The sequence below is a fragment of the Chiroxiphia lanceolata genome, chromosome 5 (genome assembly GCF_009829145.1).
Source record: "Chiroxiphia lanceolata isolate bChiLan1 chromosome 5, bChiLan1.pri, whole genome shotgun sequence".
Taxonomy (NCBI): Eukaryota; Metazoa; Chordata; class Aves; order Passeriformes; family Pipridae; genus Chiroxiphia; species Chiroxiphia lanceolata.
This window is the reverse complement of record NC_045641.1, coordinates 54,270,431-54,291,258: the sequence shown is the minus strand read 5'-3', so window position 1 is coordinate 54,291,258 and position 20,828 is coordinate 54,270,431. Positions and strand designations below refer to the sequence as shown.

Genomic DNA, 20,828 nt, shown 5'->3' with positions numbered 1-20,828 from the left:
ACTTCTACCTGACAACAGAAGTTCTTCATGTCAGCTCAGGGTATCTACAGATAGTAGCAGGTTATCAGAGCACTTACTTCAGGTGTGGGTGTGGGGCAACTTGCTGTTTGGATGTTTCTGTGGGGCTTGGCTGGCTGGGAGCCCGGCCTTGGGCAGGAGGTCTAGGCTGCTGTGGAGGGAAAGCGCCTGCCTTGGAAGCCTGGACTGGAGAGGACCCAGTTGCTGATCGGACTTGCTGTGGAGATCCAGGTGACCTTTGCTGTTGAGGGGAAGTGGACAGAGGACTCTGGGGCTGCTGTCCTTGAGGAGAGAGCCGCTGCTGCGGAGGTACGTTTGTTCGCGTAGGCTGAGACCCTTGTGGCTGGCGTGGTCCACCTGAAAGAGGCATGTAGACATAAATGTGAGGAAGTGCATGTGATGGACAACAAGCACGAAACATCTATATGGAAGAACAGGTATTGCTAAGGGGAGAGACTCTTCAGTTTAGCTTCATTGGGAAGAATGGGGAAAAACCTCTCTTATAGGCCTAAAATTGGTGTCATGCCCTCTTCTGTAGAGTTGTCCATTTTTCTACCTCCTTCAGCACTAAAGAAGACCCTCCACTCTCCCTGAAGGGAGTCACTTCAACCTGTTTTACCCTTCCATGTATCTGGTATTTCTTTTTCTTGGTAAGCACATCCTGCTTGGGGAAGGAAGAGTCACTGGAGAACCAACTCTGTGGGAAATGAAAGCTGACTGGGCTGGTTTGGGTCACCAATCCCTTCATGGGCCCTTGATGTGAGACACTCCATCCTATCACCATCCATGCTGGAACTATCTGTTCCAGGTGGCTTCAGCTGCACTGGTAACAGACTCTCTGAAGAGGAAGTGGAAAACAATTGGATGTGATGTGAGAAATTGCTGCACATGACAGATAACACGGTGAGAGCCTGACAAAAGTTACAGATAGTGTTATGAGGGCTGGCCAGGTTTCACAGGTGGAATGGGGAGTTATGTGAGAAAAAACTTTACAGAGAATTGAAGGGGAGTACTGGAGACAGATGGGGAGCAGTATCCTGCAAGGCCAACAGCTCATATCAGTCATAGTATGTAATGCCAAGATTACATAGATGCATTTCATATCAGAAATACTAGATTTTGGATGCAGAAAAACTGTGACCAATGAGGAAAAGATAATTAGAGATGTCTGTTAATCTTGTAGGAGGTTGGAGTGGAGAAAGGAAGGGATAAAGGTGGCAAAAGTGAGGGTCTAATCAGTTATGTGAATTGAGTGGTTGGTGTGGCCTGGGTACCCACGAGGCAGCCCTGTGCTTCATCACCTCAGAGTAAATCAGGACAATAAGCCAAACCTGTTGTTCTGACCAAGCCACAGAAGTCAAACCTGCTACTGCTGTCAGAAGGAGCTGGGAGTATACTCTTGCTGACATGGGAACACCTGAACAGATGGATCAAGGATCCTGACCTTGCCACATTGGTGTCTGTTCCAGGCCTGACAACACTAGCATCTCCCCATCACTTCTTAACACTTGTAGCCACTACAGCTTTGTGCAAACACAAATATACTCCATGCCCAGAATCCTACTCCAGTGCCAGTTCAAGTTGCCTCGTTTTGCTGAGCTAAGTCCTACCAGGGATATCAAGTGGATCTGGTATCCAGTTTTCATCTCACTTTTTGAGCTGCTGTGGAATATGACAGTATCTGCATTAGCAGCACACTGAATTTGCTGCCTGTTTGACAGTGAATTGGAAAATGAGTGAAACCTTTGTCCTGATAGCTTTTGTTTAGAAGGCAAACTGATAGGACTCACAGTCATCACTGTCGTGGGAATCAAAGAACTTGTACCTTGGGGAGGAGGCCGTGGTTGTGACAGCTGTCCAAGCTGAGGTCCAGTCTGAGATTTCATTGACACCGGCTGAACTTGTGGAGGCTAGAGGAAAAAAAGCCATTCCAGTTAATACAGAGTCCCCAAAGAGAAGCCCTGAGGTAATACAGGAACTGTAGAGTCATGAAGTGTTCCTTAAATACACACATACACATGCAGCATCTGGCTGGTAAAATCTCATGGGACTAAAATGGAGAGGTGAGTAATAAAGAACATAGAAGTTGTTTGCTCACAGGGAATAACAATGAAGTTACAGTTTAGAATGTTTTTTAGACAATCAGGAATTACCAAATGTATCTAGCCGGAGGGGGTCCCTCAGTCCCATCTCCCATTTTGGACAGTTGCCAGCACCAGATGTTCCAAAGAAAGGAGGGATGAACCATGGAAATGTCTATGGAGTAATCATCTCTTTACCCTAAGGGGTCTCCTCTTGATTGCTAATAAGCAAGGGCCGGCTTGAACCCTGAAACATGAAGCTTATTATCTGCTCTGCAAAATCTTTGCAACAGTTCCAGATATTTCGTTTTGATATTTATACCCAGACCCTTTGAATCTTGCTCAGCTCTCAGCCTCACTGTCTTTCCCATTTCATGTCTCCATTTCTTGTTCTGAGTTTTGAGACTAGTTCTCACAACCTGCCCCTGCTAGGCTATTCATTATTTTGCAAACCTTCACTGCCCTCTTTCTCATTCACCTCCTTTCTAAAGCTAAGACTGAATCCCTTCAGTCCCTCCATGGGAATGTTTCCAAGCCCCTAATTGTTTTCATCACCAACTTCTCTTTCCCAGCTTTGTGATTCCTTCTGCAGATGCCAGAGGTGGGTCTGCTTACATTTTTCCAGATGAAGCAATATCTGAGTTGTCTGTATACATTGCTTGTTCGTTTCTCCTGCATCCTAATTTTCTGCTTTTCCCTTGTCAACGCAAGCATAGGCTGAGCAATGGTTTTCATTAGCCTGTATGCGACAAAGATTTTCTCAAGGGAATGGCTAGTGCCACTTGAAAGATCTGCAGATTGTTTATGCTCTCCCTCTCTCTACCCCCAGTTTAGCTTACCATTCAGTCTTCCATATGGAGTTTCATTTGCTGTTGTTGTGCCTTAACATACATGGCTCTGTCAGATGTTCTTCACTGCCATTCCTGGTTCTGACTAACGAAACTAATTCGGTGCCATCTGCTCTTTCTTCTCCCTCACTGTTTAGTCTTTTTGACAGATATTTTAATAAACAGATTAAGCAACACAGAAAAGCTGCACAGAGGGCCAGTCCAAAGTTAACAAAAGTCTGAGTAATCCTATTGCACAAAACTGTTTATGAAAGCAGGGGAAGCTGGAGACAGATATGCTGGTACATGCTGGATTATTTACGTGGAGAACATCATGATAAAAGGGTCTTCAAGGCTCCTGGAAGGTCAAGAGAATGAGCTAAGTGATTCTGGAAATAGGAAGAAAGGTTTCATAGTTGGAAACATTGAAATTAGTTTCAATGGACTAACATAAATGTGATGAGGTTGCCAGCCCATCTTTTACACTATTTATCTGGGACTTGCAAAGGGATGGGGGAGGAAAATCTGGGAATTTTCCATGGCCCCTAGTCCTACATAGCTTGGAACACTAGACCTTGCCTTGGCGTTGGTGGAAATGTACTGTCTTAATGCTGTGAGCCATCCTAATGCTATGACACATACTGATTAGACCAGCTGAAGAAAGGGAATTAGATCTCACATTCACCTCTACAGCCTTTCCCTACAGCCAGTCAAGGCATCTCAGAGATGAAGGCAAAACAGGCTTTTGAAGCTCAGTGGTGAAGGGGTGAAAACCAGCACAAGGTCTTCTGCCTTTGGAAGAGAAACCATGAGGGGAAAGGCTGGTGGTGGATCAGAGAGGCAAGGGAAGAACCGTAGCTGTAACCATGAAACCAGGTTTCAAGTTGTAGGCATGAAAACAAATTTGTTGTGAGCTCAACCAACCCGTTTATCAACATGGTCAGGCTTAGTATCCCTGAAGTATCCCCTCTGCTGACTGTTTGCAAGAATTAAAATTTCCCATACCTATGTCTTTGAGGTCAGCTTCTGCTTCACAATAAAACTTTGCCTTTTACCCCTCTCTGCTTTCTTTCTTTAATAGCTCGTCTGTTACCTTGCCCAAGGCTTTTTTTTGACTAGCTACATTATTTTGACTGATTGCTTATTATCTACCACTTTATGAAAGAATTCTCAAAGAACTGAGAGGAAAAGAATCAAAAGGAAATTAATGGGACATTTTTTCTTTGTAAAACTAATGTAGATATGTGTAGGTATTAAGCTATGGTTCTGTTGGTTTATTAGTCTTCTGTATTCTTCTTTAAATTATCATTTGAGATAATTCATGAGGTCTATGACTTGTCTAAATTTTTCTAAATTACTCTTACAACTTTTAAAACACATATTTTGTATTTGTTGGACACCAATCCTCTGGAGCACTAACTGTTTCTAATGATATTGCATAGTTTTTTTTGGCAGCTTAGTCACTTCCTAGTGACTTCAGTTCATTGGACATAGCCATCTGGGGCTGGGGGCTTAAGAATTTTTAAAAATATTAGTCATCACTGATTTAATAACTGTTTTTGTTCTCTCCCCTGTCATTCTCATCAGGAAAAGCTACAACTAGGTAAAGAGGTTCCCTGCTTTCAGCATTTAAATTTACTAGAGTCGCAACACTGTTCCCGATGCCTTTCTTTTCTCCCTTAATTTTGGATGATCCATAGAGCCCACCAATTCTTTGATAGGGTTCCATTTTCTGTTGAACTCTTGTTTCATTCTTCCCTCTATCTGCTCTTCAAAATCAATTTCTATCCTTTTTACATTTCCTTTTATTACTTGTATGGTGCTGCATAAAGGTCTTCTTAAATGTCAAATTTCCAAATTTGAAAGATTATTTTCCCCCCTGTTTGTCTTGAATGTCCTCTTTGTCACTTATCTCTTCAAGTTTATTTCCTCCATTCTTGGATCAGGAGCAGATCAGAAATGTATATATGTATGATGGAAAACAATGGTCTCTCAAATAGCGTCCGTACAGTTTTAATGCTAGGGAGTTGATTAATTTTCTATTGTGTCATACTCTTTCTGATATTGCATCTGTCCCTTGGACATCAAACCTGAGGGTACATATTAACTTTCTGAATTTGTATTTGGGTGTTTCCTAAGGCAAAGTCAAGGTGTTCTTTCCTCCCTCTGGATTGCTGTCCCACTGTGCTATTTGACTTGCTTCTTGATAGTTGTAGTCTCACATTGTTATGACTTGTTCCTTCTTCCGTCTCTGTCAAAGGTGTGCACTCTGTTTCATAATTTCTCAGGTTTTCTTGATCCAGAGACTAGTATAGATAGGTCAAATTGTATAGGTATTCTATTCATACCCATAGGATGTCCAAGAATTCATATTTCTATGTATTCAGTACTGCTGTCCTTATTTTCAGAATTGCTATTTATCTTCATTCTGTGGAAGTTTTTACCTGTATCTCTAGTTCTGCATCTCACTGGCCTCATATTTAATTATTTCTCTCTGCACATTTCTAACTGTTATAACATTGTTAGTTATTGCATTGTGTGTAGTTTCTGCAATGTTTGTGGCACCAAGCTCTTTCTCTATAGCAAAACACTCTAGTTAACATGCTTGTGGGTTTGATTTTCTTGATTATATATACAGATATTTTTAGGTTGTATTCCCGATGAAAACACTTTTCTTATTTGACTCTTCTATTTGACATCCTACCTCTCCAAGACCATTTGTTTTGTTCTTATTTTGGCCCTATTTTAGGTTTGTTGTAATCCAATCCAATACTGTACTGGTATATTAAGGACATAGAAAACAGATGTATCTGTCCGCGTTCAGTTTCTCTTGGTTTCCCCGTACTCTTAGTTCATACACTCTATATCTTGGCTATTTCAGATGGCAGTTCTTGATTCCTCTTGGGCCAGAGTAAATGCTACCTCTTCTGTACCACTTTCCCTGCCTCAAAGCATTTTTAATATCTATTAAATGTCTACTCCTTCACTCTAGCTAAAACCTGGAGTCACCTCGAATACCCTTCACGTGGGGACCTGGTTTAACAGGAGTGGACTGTCATCTGACAAAGGCAGAGTGCCATAAAGTGCTTTCTCCTATTTTTTTTTTGTCTCAAGTGGAAATGAAAATTGTATCAGTTGCAGTCAGTTTTATCCCTCAACTTTTTTACTCTCTTGTCTTTTCTATTGTACAGATTTGTGGTCCTCAAACCTTCATGCTTGTCCCCCTGCTAGATACTGAAAGAGGCGTTGCACATACACCTGGATACACAGGTTATATTCTGGTGTGTTTCATTTGCATGGAACTGCCACTGGGAAATGCAGCACTAAAATTAGATGCATTTGAAACTCAAAATATGTGCACACGAGAAGCACTAAGGGGTCAGTTTAAATGCAAAAGTGACAGGGTCTTATACTAATTCAGCCTTAGTCAAGCCTCCTCCTGAAGAAAGTCTGCAGTAAGTAGTAGAACAAGTCTTGGTGGAGATCCTCACTTTCTATCCTTCTATGGAAGAGAGTAAGATGTGTTCCTTAGGGGCACCCACTTCAAAGAGTGTATGAGAGACTTCTGTGGAAGAACAGGAGTCAGTCTGTCCAATACACTCCCAGATGGAATTGTTCAACTCTCTGAGATGTCTGACTGCCTGACACCCTCAGCGAGGAGAGAGAGAGAAAAAAGTTCGGGAAATAACTTGGCCACAAGGTCTCTATTCACTCATACCCAAGGCCTCAGCGGTGACGGTGTAGATCCAGCAGAGATGACAAGCTGAGTCATTTTGGAAACAACCAGATCAGCTATAAGCTGTCTGTCTTCTTCTACGTGCTCCCCAATCAGGGGCATTGAGCTGTCCATCACCTGCCACAGGAGATAAAAACAACGGTTAGTAAGGAGGTTTCCTGCTGGCAGATGCCTGTTTCAACTCACCTCTCACATGAACCTGTTTTGTGCCTCCACATCCTTGCCAACACCTATAGTCACTCCTCTCCTCATGCTGAAACATGCTTGACTTCTCCAGGCATGGAATTTCACTTAGGGTTTTTTGGAAATAGCATGTACTTCCCCCAGCTCTCCATCTTCCTTCCCTTTACAACTTGGAAGCCAAGCCAAGACTTCTGATGGCTGGAGGCTTTCTAAATCAACTAAATACAAACTTTTTCTTTCACATGTCCTGGGGAGATGTCTGTGATGGATGAGGTCTCTCTGGTATTTTCCCACAGTGTTTGGGGGTGACATTGCAGCTGAAAGGGCCACAGGAGAAGGGAACCAACATGTGCTGAAGCCTGGGGAGATGAGAGCAACAGGGACAGGAGGAAACCAGGAAACATTTGGGGTTAATCAACACAAAGCACTGCACCCTGAGAGGGGAAATAAACACCACAGATGTATAATGAATAGGATGTCACCAAAACAGCACCCAGTGCAGGAAAGTAAACTTTTTTTTCTGCTTGTTCTCTTGATATTGCTGCAATACAACTGCTTACCAAGCAAGTTCTACAACTGTGCTGGGGAAAGTGGGAAGCAAGACTGTGGGGATGGGGGAAGGAAAACTGTCAAAGGGTCTTTGAGGTAAGAAATGGCCTGACAGCAATAATAATGAAAGCAGAGCAGACCCTCAGCTGTACTGCAGCCCTGAACATAATTTTCAGCAGTTCATCATAAATCAAGTGCTTTGCAAGCATTAGCTAAATCCCACAGGAAGAACTGTACTATGATGAAGTTAAGGTTCAGCTGGAGTAAATATAATAGTACCAAAATATCAGGGTTGGAAGAGTTTATTTTATTTTGCTTTTATTTTTAAAGCAAACATTAAAACCCCTGAAAATGCAGAGTTAAAGGTTGCATTGCTTAAGAAAAGCACTGACTCACACTCAGATAACAGTGCACTCCGCCCTAGCAAGGCTGCAAGAGTCCACTCTTGGAGGGAAATAGAAAGTTTTGCACCCTCATTTTTTTAGATTTAAAGAAGAGGAAATCAGTGAGGTTAGTTCACTGACTTTGTATTCTGCTCTTTTCTTGCAGAATAATAGTTTTGATTAATTTCTATATGTGTCTTTTTTTGAACATTGGAGAAGCTACTTAGGAATTTTTAACTGGGGTACACATGAAGAGTGGGTCGATGTTTATATCCATGGCCTACTTGGCCCACGGGGTGAAAGAAGGAGGTTAGAAAATTATATGGCAGTGTTCAGCTAAATACACACTGTGGCTTTTCCTTCCAATATTCACTTAGCTGTTTTTCTGTTAAGAAATCAGGTGGGGAATGTGAAGTTTCCTAACAGTGTCAGGGAATGGCCTGAGTCTCACTAGCCAAGGGCTCCGGGGGGCCCTCCAGCAGGCTGCGCAGTTTTCCCCCTGTCCAATCCTGCCTTAAAGGAAAATTTGGCAATCCCTGTTCCCGAGTGAGAAGAGAGGTCTCCCATCTCCCTGCATCGCGCCGTGCGAGGGACCCGTGTGGCCACTAGATGATGCCGTTACCCTGCGAAGAGTCAGGCGAGCCGAGCTCCCTGCTCCCACCCGCTGTGGGACTCACTGAGACACGGCTCTGCTCAAAACACCCCAAACCCCGCATTTCATGGAGTCATAGAATGGTTTGGGCTGGAAGGAAGCTTTAAAGGCCATCTAGTCCAATAGACCTGCAATGAGCAAAGACATCTTCAAATAGATCAGGTTACCCTGAGCCCCATCCAGCCTGACCTTGAATGTTTCTAGGGATGGGGCATCCCCCACCCCTCTGAGCAACCTGTGCCCGTGCTTCACTGCCCGCATTGTAAAAAGATATATTCCTTGTATTCAATCTAAATGTACCCTCTTTTAGTTTAAAATCATTACCATTTGTCCTATTGCAACAGGCCCTGCTCAAAAGTTTGTCCTTGTCTCTCTTATGGGCCCCTTTTATGTACTGCAAGGTGCTATAGGATCTCCCCAGTTCCTTCTCTTCTCCAGGCTGAACAACCCCAACTCTCTCAGCCTGGAGAGATGCTCCAGCCCTCAGATCATCTTCATGGCCCTCCTCTGGATCTACTCCAACAGGTCCATTTCGTTACTGTGTTGAGAGCTGATTTTCCCATCTTAAGGATTGTTTTCCCCTTTTTCTGTGGCTAAATTGTCTGGAGAGGAAGGCAAGATGGTGCTTTATAAACTAACGGCACCAGGGGGAATGAACTGGTCCCACCTGAACTAGTGGAGGTGCACCAGGTATGACGCTATCTGCTGTCCTGCTGTATAGTATCTGGCAGGGGAATGTGAGATGTGGGAGACAGAAAATAGAAGAGTGAACAGTCAAATGCACAAGGGAAGGCCTTTGAAAATGGCAGTGGTTTCTTTGGGCAAAATGACACAGCTGGTTGCCACTGAACTGAAAAAAAATCATGAGATGTCACCTTGCCTGTCCTCCGGAAAGGGGGAATTGGTCTGGAACTGGGCAGATACAAAAGCTAATACTGAAATAAATCAAAGGCTGAGAGGAATACATGAATCACAGATAGACTGCACTCATCTCTTCCTAGGCAATCACAGAACAGCTGGACAAGACAAGAAGATGTTGGCACATATGGACCTGTCCTTGTAGCTGCCCAAGGTCAGTGGCTGCTCCTGATGCAGCTGCTGTTGCCTGATATGGTGAATGAGGGGTGATGGGAAGTGGCCAGGCAGAGAAGAGACTCAGAAAAACACCATCGTGGTTCTCCCACTGTGCCTCTCTGATGCTGAAGCCTGAAGGCCGGGCTTGTTATTCCACTCTCTGATGTGCAAGAGTGGAGTGTTAGGTGATTTCTAGGGAAGGAAGGAAGGAAACTGATGATTAGACATATCAAAAGAAACGATAGGCAGTGCTGGAGGGGTGGGCAGGGCTCCTTGCAGGGCAGCAAGGAGCATGTCTAGTAACACAGTTTAGCTGTATGGTGGGTAAGGCTTAGCTTATTCTTCCAGGAAGAAGAATAAATCACAGGGACCATTTCACTTGCCCTCTATTTGCTTCATATTTTTCAGCATAGCAGAGATGTGGAAATAGATTAGATTACCAAAAAAATAGGGAGATTATTAAACCATACATATTGCTGAGCTCTTTTGAGAATCTAGCTGCTAACGCTGGTACAGAATTTGCACTGTTTTGATGATCTGGCCTTCTGATTAAGTGCTGACTACTTATGTTGAATATTTCCTCAAACTGACAAAGTTCTTTAAAGCAGAGAAAAAAAGAATTAACAGCATTTATTGATAAATCCATAATCTGTTTCAATATGAGACATGAAAATGGTACTTAAGTGTGCTAATGTTTTGAAGGCCGGTAACGTAACAGATTGTCTGTTTGCCATGGGAAAAGAGAAGAAGGTGAAATTCAAGAGAGAGAAAATACCATGACTGCAAGATTACTTCTGTGCTATGTTGATAGCTCATCTGTCTTAATCTGATTCTGTTTGCAACAAACCACTGTGACAAATCTCAGTTCGTAGAATTGCCCATCACCACCTCTGCGAATCTTTCCCGAAGAATTACGTTGCACTATGAAAATTAATTACTGCCAGTGATTGTGTTGTGCAAATTCCTTATTTGTTCAGCCCATTTAGATGTGCTTTCTTGTAAAATGTCACAGCACACTGTTCCTTCTTACCAATGAAATACAGCCGTCACACTGTCAAATAACTTTTTTCTCCCAGTGTCAAAAGAACAAAGCGAAACAAGGGCTCAGTTTCAGACCAAGAAAAGTACTCCAGGAAGTTGGCTGGAGGCAATTAATTACTTGTCAACATCTCCCTCAGATCTGCATAAAGTAGAAAAGGTGCCTGTTTGGCTTTGCTCTGCTCTTTATGTTGCACTATTCTGCTCCTTTTCCAACAATGTCCATCAGCCTGGCATCTGAATGCCTGTTGGATGTTGATGCATCAGGCCCACTCCATCAGATTCTCCACTGAGATAATTCAGTATGACCCATCTGAAACTGCTGTGTTTCTTCTGATTTGTGTCATATTAGCTCCATTACTGTTTACCTTGGTCTCAAAGAGAGAAGTATTAGCGTACATTTCTCCGTGTGCAAGCTGATGATGGCTGTTAGTGTATGGATGTGCCTTTTACCCAGTCAGACACACATGGTGGCAGATGTGAAAACCCAGAGGCATACCCAGATGGAGGCATATAATCTTTAAGCTCAGAATTAGTCAGGTGTGCACGTACATAGGCTTATGTGCAAGAATAAATGCGGGGATATGAAAACTACATCTCACATCTGACCATGTATGGACACAGTCCAAATGTCCTTGCAGTTGTCTCTAGTGAGACTGCTTTCTTGCTCTTCCTTTCCCAGCTACACAGGCATAGAGAGTTAAAAGAGCACAGCAGGGATACAGACTGCTCTGGGGGATGCTCCTCTAGGTGCTGATGAATTGCATACGGGAGCAGACCCATCAGCCCCAACCCCATAAATTCAGGAAAGACAGAGGCTCATCAGCATTCAGTTGCTGGCAGCACACTTATATCACATGGCCTTTGACAGGTCACTGCTCCCCTCCCTGGGGAAAGCAGATACATAATGCAGGAATGCGCAGTCACTGGAGAGCTCATGTGGTTCTCATCAGCATCCCAATCCTCAGCGGGTGGGACTGCTCTCCCACACATAGCTTTCCAGTGTGTCAGCACCCCTGCATGAAGCCATAGGCTGGCTCTGCTCATCTCCCTCAGCTGTTCCGTGTTGGTGGAGTTTACAGCAGGTCAGATGCTGTGCCTCCTTCGGTCACATAGTGACAGAGGCACTTGCTTACTTGCCAGATTTTCTCTCCCCCAGAGCATCTCTTCACTTTCCACTTTGATTTTCTGGCCAGTTCTTCGATCTCTGCCCTGTTAAGATAACCTGAGTGTGCTATTTACCCCACTTCCATGTCTGCCTCCTGGTCTGGTAAGGAGCACATTGAACTTCAACTCTGAGAGGCACAGTCTGTCCAGCTCTGAACACAAAATTTTGTACTACACACTACCCATAGTTACTCTGTGGTGCTTTGTCTTAATGGCCTGTTATTGTAGTGAATGCTATCTGGGCAAAAGATTTTAGAAAGTACACCTGGTTTTTTGTTTTTTTTTTTAAATCAGGTTGCTCCCATTGCTTATGGAATTTTTGCTACACCATTTATTTTCCTCTTTCAAATTAGATGTAGCTAGGATTTTTATTAGTAGGTTTCCTTTAAACTGATTGAAGAAAAGGTTCATTTAGAGAGAAACTTAGATTTTTAATGGACTAAATCACCTGCTGGACCTCTGTCTGGGTAACAGAGGGAGGTTAACATGCCCACTATTATAACATCATCTAGTGCTTCTATTCAGGTTGGGTTGAATATGAGAGTGTTTATTGACGATGCTGTTGATCCCTACCAGCAGTTATGAGAGAGGTACTGGCTTTGTGAGTGCTTAGCTGGGAAGGATGGAACTTGGGTAGTGGTGCACTGAGACGCACCAAAGTTTGGATGCTGCCAGCAACACTCGCAGGCTGTTATGTGCTTGATAAGAAGGCAGCTTCATATCTGCACCCATGCAGATAAGATTCTGCTCTGTGGGGATTTATCAGGCTGGAAAGCTGGCGTGGCCAAGCGCTCTGTGGCTCTCTATTTTCTTTCACAGTCTTCACTGAGAAATGAAGGCACTTCAACCCTGACACCTTGCTGCATATCTGCCAGTTTGCCTGGAACTCTAAATCAGTTCCTTACATATCAGCGGGCCATGGCTTGAGGATACAGGCTGGCACGGAGGAGCAGAGACTGCAGGGCAGTGTAGGGGTACGTGAAGCACGTTGGTGCTTGTGAACTCCAATGCAGCATGTTTGCAGATACACTTCCCAAAGCAGACTTGCACTCAGGTTCCTCATACTCTCACCTCAATGATATAGTCTTTTCCGTCTTTGCTGTGGACAGCTTTGACAGCGCAGATGTCAAGACCTCCAAACATTTCCGCACAGGCGTCTGCCCAGAGTCTGTACCTGCAGAAAGCACAAAAGCATGGCCTAGGATTACCTGTCATTGGGTAGTCCACCAAATACAGACACCCACCCTGCTGCCCATAGCAACACAAAGAGATATGGGAGCCCTTATTACAAGGCATCCTTCATATACTTTGCTGGGTGATTGCTTCCCTCTCTTGAGCAGGAGACGGAGCAAAGAAAAAAATCTTGCCTAAAGTTTCCCTTCATTTCAGATTGATTCAATCCTGCCCTCAAAGCCACCTTAAAATATTTCTTTCCCTCCTTAGTATTTACATCAGATCTCCAGTTGTTTGTTATTCAGCCAAGCTATAAATATTTAGCTCATTTAATCTCCCAGTAGTGTTGGTCCCTCAGCGTTTGTATTGGCTTTGCCTGAAAGCCCTCCATTATGCAGGCAGATTTCTCCTGATAAGATGTCCTGCACATTGGGACTGGAATAGGATTGGAAAGTGAGTGTTGAATTTAGCTAATAGACGTCCCCTCCCTCATCTGTAACCCAGTGGCTCCTGCATTTTGCAATTTACTTTCAATTTTATCTTTTTACAGTCTCCTGTCTCTCTTCTGTCCCCTGGGTGTTGCTCCTACTCAGGTGGTCTCGTCACATGGACCAGGCACTCTTTTGTTAGCGGGACAGTTAAAGGCTGCAGTCGTTTTCTTTAGCCATCCCAGGATGGGAAAGTGAGCTGGTGCCCCCTTAGCTATCCTTGTGTCAGAAGAGAAGAGAGAATGACAAGAGGCGTATTACAGGGGGACTGCATCCCCCTGCTGTGGAAATGAGGAGGGAATGAGGCAGCTTGGTTTTATTTCCTGTGCAGCTGTGCTGCAGTCCTGGCCATTTAAATAAAAATAATCATCTCAGAACAGCAGATCTGTAAGCAGGACTATGACAAGATGCAGAGAGGGGAGGGAAGGCCACAGTCTCATGAAAACACTGACATTTTGCAGACCCTACAGGGACTGGGGAAAGAACTGTTCTGGCCAAAGGACAAGTTTACATCCTTGAAGCCAGCCAGAATCCCCATAGCTTGACAATATAATGATCAACTTGTGTGAACACAATGTCTCTGGGAAGAAGCAAGATTATGACTTATATGACTACCGGTGCTCTTTGATCCCTAATGAGGAGACCAAGTATGTTCACCCCAGATCTTCAGGAAGACAGTGTTTGAGGAGGAGTCAGCAGCATAAGGAGTAGGAGAACTACAGAGCCTGTGAGCCAGGCAGGAGGTGATGCTGTGTCCCCACATCCAGGGGCACCATTGTGAGAACCACCTCTTTTTCTGAAGGACATCTCTAGGTGTCCGGATTCAGCAGCCAAGCTTAGGGAATTGTTTCTCATGCCAGAGACCCTGATAGCTTTATGTCTTTAACATTTGCTGGCCATAGGTGAGCACTGGGAAGCATCAGGGCTGCTGAGGTGTAATAGTAGTGCTGTGTGGAAGAAGAGTGTATTTATGCACATGCACCAGGGGTTGCATTTTCAGAGGATTTACTGCCATTTTTATGTTACCTTAGCATGTAGATCCATTGGATTACTGTTCACTACAGTAGGTACTTCAGGTTGCTCTTACTCATTGCAGCCCACTCCTGCTTTGTTGCACGCACTGATGACTCACAGATTTCAATGAGATTTTTTGCATTTATGGCTGGATAAGGCTAGAGTAGTAAATTGTGGTACTACATCTATAAAATGAACCTTCAAAATGCAGTGTGGCAGGTTGTCAGGAATCTGGGTTTTAGTCTTACAATACTGGATTAGGTAATGTCTATCCTTCTCTCTAGCTTCAGCTGTGTTATAAACAACCAGGACACATTAAAATGCCCAGCTCCCACAGTACTATTAGGGTCGTACCAAGTCACCTTCAGCATCTGATCTGGGGCTTGGCTTGGCTTCCCTCTTTCACAGAACTAAAGGTGCAGAAGGGACCTCAGATGATCACCTGCACAACTCTCACACCCCAAAGAGGAGACATTTCTTTAGTCTGCTCTGAAAGAGTACAGAGATTTCCCATGTCTGGGAAATTTTTGTGGTATGCCATCCTTACTGTTAGAAAATACAAGAAATTTTCAAAGGAACCTTTTCTGCTATAATTTAAGCCCATTATTTCTTACAGTATTGTACTAATAATATAAGTAGTGAGAAATGCCTATTAGCAGCCTTTCATATATTTAAAGAGATTGTGCTTTTTTAGCTTCTTCATCTTTAAGACAAAATGGTGTTCAGCTTGTAGGCAACTTCTTCCAGCTGTGTAACAGCTAATGAGTGAAAGTGAACCTCTGTACTGCAGGCATGAGTCTACACCTCTACTGGAAAAATATCAATGGTCTTCTAACTGAAAAAGGTGGAAAACTACATAAGCAATTGTTGCATGTTTTTCTCATCAGTTGATTATGTTTTCTCTGAATGTTCCTTTTATTGTTCTTTGGACTCTCTCCAGCTTCTTGCTGTTTTTCTTCAAATACAGTGCCCAAACCTGGACAGAGTTAGAATTAACCATGATCCTGACAAATTGGAGGTGTAATCTGAAAAAAATCTTAGATTCACGAGAGATGAGTGCCTACATGTCATCTGTGGAGTCTATAAATTTATGAATAATCTACTTAAATAGGATGGAGAATAAGTGACGAGAACAAGTGACTTGATGGCAGTTCTGCAGAATAGGGTTGGGAGTTACAACAAAGCACATTATGAGTCCACAGTGTCATGGATTTGCAGTGTTAGCAAATATCACACTGATTTGAAGATATAGAAGTACCATCTGCAAATATCTGTAAGATGCACGAGGGAATTCCTTTTGCTCTGTTCAGCAGGGAGAAGACCTCAGCTAAAACAGTGTCCACTTTTGGGAGACTACAGCAAAAAAGTGCTTTCAGCACTTCAGCTGACAGTTTTTTTCCTCTTTTAAGCAGAAGAAAAACACTTTTCTGAGTCTGTCTCTCATTAGTAATGTACTTAGAATAACTTCTTGTTACTTCTTGTTTTGTGCTTTGACCTTTCTGATTTTATCCCTACATGTTTGTGCTGGTGTGCTTGACCTCAGCATGCTGGTCTTGTTTCCTGTGGCTACATTCACCAAAGATCTAATGATTTAGCAATGTTGGTTTCTAGCTGTACTTTCAGTCTGTTCTTCAAAATAGGACAGTTTGCCTTTGTGTCCTTAGTATTTTTTAAGGAAACACTCGGTCTTTTAAACTCCTTTATTCAGCCTCCCAGGAGACCTCACTTACCAGTTCTCTCAATTAACCAAAGTCTGAAATACAATTCCTCCCTTCTAACCCAAGAATAGCTAATACTGTCTTGAAACCCTCTTCCTTACCTCTCTGTCATTGCAATCTGTTCTAGCATCGCAGAACCTGTGTTTGCCTTCCAGTTTCCAGAGATGGACGTCCTCCTAGGAAAACAAACCAAAAACATAACCTGAACATGAAAATAGACTCCTGCCCCATCCTCATGCATACTGTAGTCCTCATTCTTGACTCTGTGCTTGTACAGGAGGGGATGAGGTGAAGTTCTTCCTCCCAGAAGCCTTTCCAAATCCTTCCTGAACAACACTCCATACAGGATACGTTGTTCAAACTCATGAAAAGCTGAATGAGGAGTTAGACAGGGAAACCTCCAAGGAATCCTGAGCACACATCAGGCTCTGTGAGTACTTTCTTTCTTTATAAATCAGACCTAGGGGGAGCTGAAATGTGTGTAGAAGATCTCTGGGATAATCACCCTTGTGTTCAGCAATGGGTAGCATCCTCCGTCCATGGAAGACCAACTCTCCAGGCAAATATTTGCCTGAGCAGCTTCACAAATGTCAGCTCTGATATTCTGTGTCTACCTAAATTTGATTTCAATTGTACTGATGTCACAGAATATATGATCATACTGCCTTTTCACCGACTTTTCACTGACCTGTCTGTGGCTCACTGTGTTCGGGCTTAGAGAATTTCTACTTGTAAAATTGCTGGAGTCTCATTAGTTGCAGCTGATGGCTAATTTCCAAAAAAGGTACTGTTTCTGGCAAGTCCTGGGTTTCACCATCATTCATCGAGGTGAAAATTTTCCTTTTCCTGACCTTAGGCCCAAGGCAGACCTTGAACAACCTGCTGCGACAACACTGTACAGGTAACCCTTCCGTAGTGTACAAAGTAGGACAAATCAACAAGCTGACAGGATACATCCAGGGAGCATCTCCATGCAGAAGAAGATTTAGGTAGAGATTTATGATGGGAATACAAGGTGTGATCCAACATTGCAATGTGAGATTGTGGGAACCCTTGCTTCCAATTCTCTCACCTTTTCAATATGATGCGCAAAAGAGACTCTGAACTTGCTAAACTATGTTCAGCAGTGGGAATATTGATGTCCCCATAGACTATAAATTTGGATCATTATCGCCAACTACCTAAGATTCCCCTTTACTCTGGTGAGAGACACCCTGGAGTGCTTTTTTCTATTTCTCTTCTAAAATGGGATGTATAGTTGCTGTGACATTTAAATTGTCTTTTTAACCATATTTGAAGGAGTGGAGGGGGTGGCAAAGAAGCATTTACTGTACTGATTACTGTGTTGCATAACTACGTGTTTCCATATCTCTTACCCCTTGTTGCCTTGTTGCCTTCACTCAGCATCCATTTTGCTGTCCTGCTTTCTAAGCAGAAGAATGGATTTCTTCTCAAGCTTTGAATGTTATGAGCCCTTTGATGGCCTGTAAGATCAGTGTTCAACCCTCAGACTCTCTTTCTCCTCTGACATGGGATTCTTAGGATTATGTTTTTCAGCTCTGCAATGGGAAGGACCACTCTTTGATAACATTTATTTTTAACTGAAAATTGCCCTGCAGTAGCAGATAGCATCCAGAATCCCATTAGTACTGACGGGAACTCCTGGAGTCTGATTAGCAACAAGATAATTTGACATCAGTGTTTAGAAAATGTACCTGGGATACCAAATGTAAGCAGCTGTGTTGTCCCTAAGAAAATGAAATCACAGCTAGACAGTTTTACAAGGAAATTTGACATTGCAAAGCTCCCAAAATAAGAACTCTGCTCTAGCCTTTGGGCTGATTTGTTTGATTTGTTTATACCTTCTGATCCCCAGTCAATATTGGGCATAAGACATAAAATATATCTCTCTGCTGTATTCCTAACTTTCTTGTAAGGGAACTGTGCCATTTTGAAACTGAAAAGTTTTATTTGAAGCCCACTGAATCAGTCACCGAATTCCCACACCACAGCCTCTGTTGAGATCATTCCCTTCCAAGCATGTCTGATCAGTTCAGGTGTCAACTGTGCCCCCAAACTGACAGAATCACAGAATACTCTGAGCTGGAAAGGACCCACAAGGATCATGAAGTCCAACTCTTAGCCCTGTATGGGACCATCCCCAAGAGGCACGCCACGTGCCTGAGAGCATTGTCCAAATGCTTCTTGAACTCTGTCAGGCTTGGTGCTGTGACCACTTCCCTGGGGAACCTGTTCCAGTGCCCAACCACCCTCTGGGTTAAGAGCATTTTTTCTAATATCCAACCTAAACCTCCCCTGACACAACTTCAGGCCATTCCTTTAGGTCCTGTCACTGGTCACCACAGAGAAGAGATCAATGTCTGCCCCTCCAGTTCCTCTCACAAGGAAGCTGTGAACTGCAATGAGGTCTCCCCTCAGTCTCCTCCAAGCTGAACAGACCAAGTGACCTCAGCTTCTCCTCATATGGCTTCTTTTCTATTTCCCTTTTTCTGTTGTATGAAGTGAAAAAGGAGACTGAAGACAAAAATCCCTAAGAATGTCCTGCTTCAAACCCCATTTTTCTCAGGAAATGAAAGTCAAAGTGCTTCCAACTATCCTAAACATCAGGGGGCCACACAGTGTACGGTATCCTAAAGGAAAGGACTCCAGGCTCTTAGAGATCTGTTGATCAAACAGATTTGTGACCAAGACACCTTCAGCATTGTTTAGGATAAGTGGATAAACTAGCAGATCAAGAGCTGTTGGTGTCCTATACTCACCATCTCTAAACTGGGCCATTTCAGTCTATAAGTAGCTCCAGTTTAGACACAGTTGATGTGGTATCTCCTGCAGAGCACACTGAACTGAATTGGAGGTGACAAGGTCAGAAGTCACACTCATGAAGCTAGAAAGGAAGGGTGTTACCCTTTTACTAAGAGCTGGTGGCAGGATTATCCCATGCCTTCAAGTCAGCAGCTGCTGGCTTAATTCAAAGTGAACAACATTTACATGAATCTTAACTGGAAATGACCCCCTGTTTTTCCCCAGTTCGGGTGAGAGTGGAAGTATAATTTCTGCTCCAGTTTCCCCTGCAACGTGAGCCATATTCATGTTTTCTCTTCACCCGTATTATGATGGCAGTCAAATACATTTGGTGGAATTTTAGACATGTATCACATGCTGCTTATCTGCTGTTTTGAGACTGGCCCAAGGCATGGACTAAGTAGGTGTTTGTTAGCAGTGTAAATCTGGAGTCACTGTACTGAAGTCAATGGGAAACTGAACTGAAGCCTTGGGTCATGGGCTGGAAGGAAGTGCATTGGACATCTGGGGCAGGAGGAATGCATGAGTCACCCTGCAGCATCCTCCCTCTGGCAGATGCTTGGTGCAAAAGTAAACATATTCTGGAGAATTTCAGTACAGTCTTTTCTCAGAAGGAAAGGGGCTTTTAAAGTCTATATGTGTGGGTGAAGGTATCAAAATACTGGATAGATTCCATGGCTCACAGATCAAAGAAAGTAACTTAGTATGACGCTACTGCAGATCCTGGAATTGCCTTTAAGGCTGAGATTTGCTAGCATGACTAATGATTTTGAGTCTTCTATTTGGGACACCAGTGAGAGCTCTGGTATTTTGGGTGCTTTCACCTCTGTCCTTGGACATAGTATGGACTTATTTATACCATAGAAACAACCTTCTATTTTGTCTGATGCTGGGATAGAAGGAACAGTCCCTGATGGGACTGACTGTACCCCTCTCCCAAGCTCACATCCATAAACAGCTCTCTCAATGCAAGTCAACATTCTGGGTTAACAAGTCACTGGATGAATTTTGCTGTTTGCTTTCTTTGCTAATAAGCTTCATTTCTCATTAAGGTGTTTTCTGTTCATGACTGTTTTCATATGAAAATATTTTCCCTTTAGCAAACAATTGTTTGCACAGCTATACTCCCAAGTGGGATTAGCTCTTAGTGTGACTGCTTTCTTTCCTCAATCATCTGGTATTATTTCTGATCCCTGTATGAAGGAGTGCATGATGAGTGAATAATAAGTGAGGAGAGAATATGGTCAGGCTAACTGGGCCTTTGTTTCAGTTAGAGGCAGTTGGGGAGCAGGCTCTGGAGCCAAGGCCGGGTGTGTTGGCAGGAATAGGGAATTTTAATTGATATTTTAAACCTTCTTTCCTCTGGCCAATTTGAACTGGACTCCCTGAGATGTTAATGTAATATTAGGCAACTGTGCTATTGTTGACCTGATCAGATTAAAAATAAATTTTCTCTCATTGAGATCACATGATGTAGGCAAGTGTCCCACAAGTCCTTCCCATGAAGAATGTGACTCAGTCATTATCTAGTTTTCTTAAATACCTCTGTGCTAGGAATCCAATTGGGAATCTTAGGCAGTTATAGCTGAAAAATATGTGATTATGTACATTTGATGATCTTGTTTAACTACATTTCAGCAGAAGTATGGCCTGGAGGTTTGCAAACATGGACCCAAAATTCACAATGTGGTGGGTGTTAGGTAACATATGCAATTTATCTGGCAACCTGAAGAATGTATTGCTGGAGATGACTACTTGTCCAGAATTTTGTGGCTGGATAAGGAGCTTCTGGAGAAGCTGTGCTATGTTGCTTTTCTCATCTACTGGTTTGCAGTAAGAAGAAACAGGTGTCTTACTGACTCATGTGGTTATATCTCTAATTCAGCTTGGCGACTACTGACGTT

At 43.2% G+C, this 20,828-nt stretch overlaps 1 protein-coding gene across 2 annotated transcripts in view; it reads right to left on the bottom strand.

The window, feature by feature from the left end:
- The window catches only part of SYN3 (synapsin III), a 202,623-nt gene that overhangs the window by 6,056 nt on the left and 175,739 nt on the right, over positions 1-20,828 (bottom strand). For both annotated transcript variants that reach the window (XM_032689324.1, XM_032689325.1), the window contains exons 10-14: positions 16,203-16,277; positions 12,780-12,882; positions 6,645-6,779; positions 1,844-1,928; positions 78-375 (exon numbers count right to left, since the gene is read on the bottom strand). In XM_032689324.1, the coding sequence (XP_032545215.1) occupies positions 78-375; positions 1,844-1,928; positions 6,645-6,779; positions 12,780-12,882; positions 16,203-16,277 (696 nt within the window). The remainder of the gene's footprint in view (positions 1-77; positions 376-1,843; positions 1,929-6,644; positions 6,780-12,779; positions 12,883-16,202; positions 16,278-20,828) is intronic.